The sequence below is a fragment of the Agrilus planipennis genome, unplaced genomic scaffold (genome assembly GCF_000699045.2).
Source record: "Agrilus planipennis isolate EAB-ADULT unplaced genomic scaffold, Apla_2.0 scaffold81, whole genome shotgun sequence".
Taxonomy (NCBI): Eukaryota; Metazoa; Arthropoda; class Insecta; order Coleoptera; family Buprestidae; genus Agrilus; species Agrilus planipennis.
Window position 1 is genome coordinate 877,527 of NW_020438902.1, and position 6,000 is coordinate 883,526.

Consider the following 6,000-nt stretch of genomic DNA (forward strand, 5'->3'; position numbering starts at 1 on the left):
ACAAATAAGATCTCTCGTACCGTTTCCATAACTTAATCATTTAATCAAAAATTCAAGATTAAATGAAAAACTTCACCATTTGTGGTATGTACTCCAAATATTTTAAAAAATTTATGAGTCGCTATCGCATTCACTTACTAGCGCCTTCTTGCTAAATGTCAATACTGCTATATTATCCGAAAATCTGAACATGTAAAAAATGAAAAAGATGATGTACCATGCACTTTATTTATTCAAGAAATGACTGCAGGATTATAATAACTAGTCTGTTCATTTATGGCAGTGTTTTCAAAGTGTGATACACACTCCTGGGGAGTGCGCCGTGTTTTGACTGCACCTGACCCAAAAGAACTTACTTTTTTCGGCTAAATAATTGGAAAAATAATGCTTCCTTACTTGTCAGTCAATAACTAAATATAATTTTTATCCTCAACATTCATGATTATGAATCGCTTGATGTATACTTATTTCACTTTACATTAATGTAACGACACAAAACATTCCAAGGACGAATCTTACTCGCACATGTCCGTATTTTATTTTTATAAGTATTTGCAAGTTGGTACCGTTTTATTTTTGTGTTCTCTGTATTATTTTCCTTGGCTCTATCAAGAAAACGACTCATAAAAAGGGAGATAACGGAGACAGATGTGAAGCATCACCATAGAAAGCTTTTTAATTTTGTATAGAAGCTCGGAGGCGAAATGGCTATATTTTGATGGGGGTGCACAAGTTGACGTTTACGTGCCATAAAAAGGGGATTGGTTGTAATTACGCTCCCAGCACATTGGTTTTTGCAATTTGCATATTAAAATTGTCCTTTCTCATACACAAAAGTTTATGGGATTGCCCAATATGTGCAATATCTTCCTTTAAATTTGTCAATGATAGTGACATCTGTAGCAAACACAGTATAAGAAGCAGTACATAGATACTTTGACGTACAATGAAATTCAAAACTTGAATAACCTCTTACCATTTTCATGAAAGTTTGGTCAATTAATTTCAGTTACCGAAGACATTAATAGGTACCTCCCGGTAGGTTCCATTTTATAGAAATAGCACAGTATAAAGATTATATACAGTAGGTTCACTTGTTTCGTCTACTTAAAATACCGACATATTTTGCAGGTTATCATAAATTAAGTTTATATGTGCCGAACTGTCATATACGATCCAGTTCAATAGCTTTTTAGAAGTATATAGATACAAAATGTATTTGTACTATGCCTTCATGATGATATTCTGTACAACCCAGCCCCTGCTTAGCAGAAAGCTCATAGATAAAGTGGAGAAGCGGCGACAGGAGAGGGATGTATGGCCGTGGCTGGGAAGTGAACCTACTGTATAGAATCTTGAACATACATGTTCATCCTGTGTCATTGCACAGTTTTGTAGAAGACTGCAATTTCATCACACGATATTTTAAGTTTACTTTAATTACGATTAGTATATTGGCTTTGATTGATTTTCATTTAAACTGAGTGTAGAAAAAGTGATTGAGCACCAACAAGGTTACGCGTTATTCCATACTTTACAACCTCTTCTTTTAATGTTGCCGCTACTATAGCTAATTGAGTGTTTTTAAAATTTGAAAACATGTAGATAGCTAAATTGTTGTATTAATAAATTTTAATAGTTAGGTCGCAAAAATATGAAAATATTCAATTTTTTAGCAGTTCTTTGTTGCTTATCACTTTACTTCAATAATTATTGCAACTACAGTTTCAACAAATATTGTTGTCATTATCAAACAATTCAAAAGCGTATAAATTGTAATGACGTTAATCTTTATGGATATTATAATTACAATAATTTTTGAAATAATATAATAAACAAAAAAGTAATGTGTTGCTTCTTTTATTAATGCGAATTTTTAAATTAATTGTATAGTTGTTCCGCTTATATTAATCAACTAAAATAAATATGGAGCTAAAATATGCGTGAAAGGTCATGAAGTTGATTGAAAAGTTAATGACTGTTGCTAAATAAGTTAAATGAATTCAACATTATATTTTACTGACAGCTTCAAGTCATTAGCTTAAACTCGTTCTGTTCCAATTCCATTTCTAAAGATTGAATCTATTATTTACTGTAATAGTACCAAAGTCTAAAAATAGTAGCTAATAATGAAACTAGTTAAAAAATATTAAATTTATTTTCATCGGAAATGCAATAAGGTGCAGGCCGTGGCGCCTAGTAAATTTTAAAATGCCGAAATTTTAGTAGTAATTTTAACTTTTAATAGTTTGGCAATGTAATACAGCAGTGCACTTTGGGAAAAAAGGTTTTAAGAAAATCACAATAGTTTACTATCTGAAGCCGGCCCTGTGCATAAATTGACCACATAGGTATCTGCCGAATAGCGTAGTGCACTAAAAGCTCTGCAGCTACATGGATGAAGAATGTAAACATTGGCGATTATCAAGGGTGTAAGATACACTTAAACAATTTATTAAAACCAATCACAAGAATGTTTCAACAATGATATAATTAGAAAACAACTCTACAATTGCTTCGACCTACTCGATCATTTTCAAGAGTACAGAAAAGTAACTCAATTATATTGTAGTATTGTTAAAACATTGTCCTGTTTTATTCTAATATTCAACATGTTTCTTTGCAAATACACCTACAATAGTCAAACAATTTAGTACTACACATAATGTTTAGACTAAATAAATTGTCATTTTAAAAGAGCGTAGGTTTTCATTGCCGGTGTCCTCAGTACATTTTTTATTATTTACTGTAATAATTTAAAGACAGCGGCCAAAAAACCCGAAAATAGATAATAACTTTACTAATTGTAGCTTTATTGAAGCATATTTTTACACCACCGTTGAGATATTGCAAAGGCAAATTAGTAGTAAGTAAACTTAACCAAAAAAGTCAAATTATTCTCCATTTCGCACCACATATTTAAAAACAATTCTTGAAATCTCTGAGAAACCGCTATCACAAATTCATTCGAGGTTACAAGCAAGACTTGTACTCGCTGCAAATGATAAAGATGCGACAAATGTTCTTCTAAATTTTGCCACACTGTCACATGAAAAGAGCCAACGTTCCCTGCTATTTTGGGGATTGTCTTCTTTAAAACCTAAAGGTCATGTTACATGGCGCGTGGAATTTGGATCAGCATATCATGCGCGCACCACCATAGCCGTGAAGAGAAGCCAAAGAAACCACTAGAAACGCGCCTATTCGCTCCAAACCGCGCCGAACCTGGTGCACAGAGCCATGTATTAGCATTAAACGCGCATGGGCTGAGGATTTACGGAGATTAGTTCAAGATAGGAAGGAGTAGAGGTGTGTGTCCAACCAGTCTTAGGACTGACGACCTTATGACGATGATAACAACTCTTGAAACCTCGGCACTAATTTCGTACACCTTGTATTGAGTATCCACCTGTTTTTATATTTTTCATAAAAAAAGAATGTATTTAAACTGACTTTCCTTTGAAACATTGTTCTTTTTTGTTACCTGTCAAAATCCTTAATTAATTGGATTCTGTATTAAAAATACTCTTGCTGTTTCTGTCTTTCTCTTGTTGTTCTTTGTTAGATTTCAAAATATTCAAATTTTGTTTTACGAATCCATCTAATGGAAATAGTCAAATACCCTCTCAGTGAAAAATTTCAACAGGAGAGATTTATCACATCGTCTGCAGCTATTCGTTAACTCGTTTATGTTTAAATACTACATAATGTATTTTCTAATATCATCTTTAACAAAATACATTGATAAAGCGTCCAACTGTAACTATACAGGCAATATATATAGAGTTTAATTAGGAATAACACAGGTACCTACTTCTACTTTCTTATTATTTCTCTTAAAATAAGGCAAATAAATTTAAAACTTGAAACTTTCCAGACACTAGTTCAGAAATCAATTAACACATGATACCTACCTGCCTACTATTAGGATTCACTTCATTTTCTTATAAGGCTTTCGGTGGATATAAGTATTATTTAATAAAATTAAACAGATGTTAAGATATTATTTTCGAAATTATTTTAATCACTTTGTCTTTCTGCTTTAAAAATTAAAGATTTCCTCTCGAGTATTGCCAATATTAAATTTGAATGATAAAAAATATACAACTGTAATCCTACAAAATTAAATTCTTATCACCAGAAAAGTTAAATTGTCCTAATTGTTTGACGCAATTTTAGAAACTGATTATTTCCCTGCTTTTAAACAATAGTAAGACGTTCGTTGTCTAGAGTCCTCGTTTTTTTTATTTTTTTTTGTCTTTCCTTGATCGCTAATGATTGTGTGTTTAATGAAAATCCTCTTCTTTAAACTTTGAACCCCAAGATTCGTAGCAGAGGCAAAGTAAACGGAACCAAACGCGAGCAGAATCTCAAAATCGTGCTTAATTCTAATTCTATTATTACCCTCGCTCGGCTTGTCTCAGACCGCTAAACTGTTTCTCCTAATCTTCCCCTCATCCTCGGCAATAAATTAATGCATTACCTCCAAATGCGTGCATGCGTAACACTACTAACGCTCCTCGAGCTCGTTTAAGCAGAAATATCTCTCTCCAAGACAATTTCCTTGGCCCCCAAGTGTCACGGGGATTAGATATGTCTTCGTCCAAAATCAAATTAATCGTCTTAAGTTTACACGGAACACTCGCTGAGAATGTACATAACATGAAATCACTGAACATTTCGAGTTGTAGTACAACATCAAGATGATTTTATTTTCAATTCTATGGCTGCTTGTAGAGTAAATCTAAAGCTGATATCTATCAAAAAATTAAATTAAAAGCCCAGTTTTTCCATTTTGTCGTCTTTTTCTTCATTATTTTGCAATTTGTTTGTGAAGTCTGACCAAAAAGTAAAGTAAAACTTCAAGTAAAAGTTTTGTTGCCATTCGTTTTTCCACCTGTCCGTTGAAGTTTCACTTCTAGTATGTGTCCCAGCACACATTTTTTCAGGGTTTCGTCTTCACAGGTTTACTGCAATTTATGATTTGGTTTTTACACAAACTGCAAATGGAGACAATGATGCCCAACCACGTGGAGAGCAGAGGTAAGAAAACAACAGCTGAGCACAGCACACGCCGCCGGAACTCTAGCGCTAAACTCCCCGCTCTCCACGCGGCTGCGCATTATATTCATCTAATACAGCCATTGCCCTCTCTCCGCCCCCGCCAGCCTTTCTCTCCTACCGCCGCTGACGCCTCTCAACGCGCGATATATCGTCTACCCCCTCCACAAAAAAAATCGTAATACCACTACACTATTTGTTAGTTTGAACAGAGGAGTAAAAGAAACACTCTCTTAAATCTGTGCTCATAAAAGTATTTTAAAATGTTGGTAGTTCTGGTAATAGAAACTAATTTCTAAGCGTCAATCGTTTTGTAACTCGTTCAGCAAAACAAAAACGCCCCTCAGCTGGTTTAAAAAAATCAGATGAACAACATTACGTTGTATTTGTATTACAATTTAATTTTCATTAGCCGTTATCACCCTCATAACTAAATGGATTCGTCTATTCCACTCTTGAATGAAATTATGTATTAAATTGTTTTTTTTTTATATAACTCATAGATTCCAATCCAAGTTACTTTAAACTGCAATTTTATCATCATTTTTAACGAAGAAACGATATACAAAACAGTCAAAACCCATTATAAAGTACTTGTACTTAGTTTCCTTGATATTCTTGCATTTTCAAAACCAAAATGTTTTGAAAATAAAGTGAATTATTTGTTGTAGAGCCAAATTTCGTCGGATCGTTTGATATTGGCGAGTACGTCTTCTTCTTCTTCCGTGAAACGGCAGTTGAGTACATAAATTGTGGTAAAAGTGTATATTCGAGGGTAGCCCGTGTTTGCAAAAAGGACATAGGCGGCAAAAATATCCTTTCCCAAAATTGGGCAACATACCTCAAAGCAAGGTTGAACTGTTCAATTCCAGGAGAATTTCCGTTTTACTTCAACGAAATACGTAAGAGTCACTACCAAATAATCGTCCTTTTGTCATC

At 33.6% G+C, this 6,000-nt stretch overlaps 1 protein-coding gene across 1 annotated transcript in view; it reads left to right on the top strand.

Moving 5' to 3' along the window:
* LOC108737228 (semaphorin-2A-like) overlaps positions 1-6,000 on the top strand; it is a 542,905-nt gene that overhangs the window by 519,305 nt on the left and 17,600 nt on the right. The window contains exon 7 of the mRNA XM_025973300.1: positions 5,733-5,963. Coding sequence (XP_025829085.1) covers positions 5,733-5,963 — 231 coding nt within the window. The remainder of the gene's footprint in view (positions 1-5,732; positions 5,964-6,000) is intronic.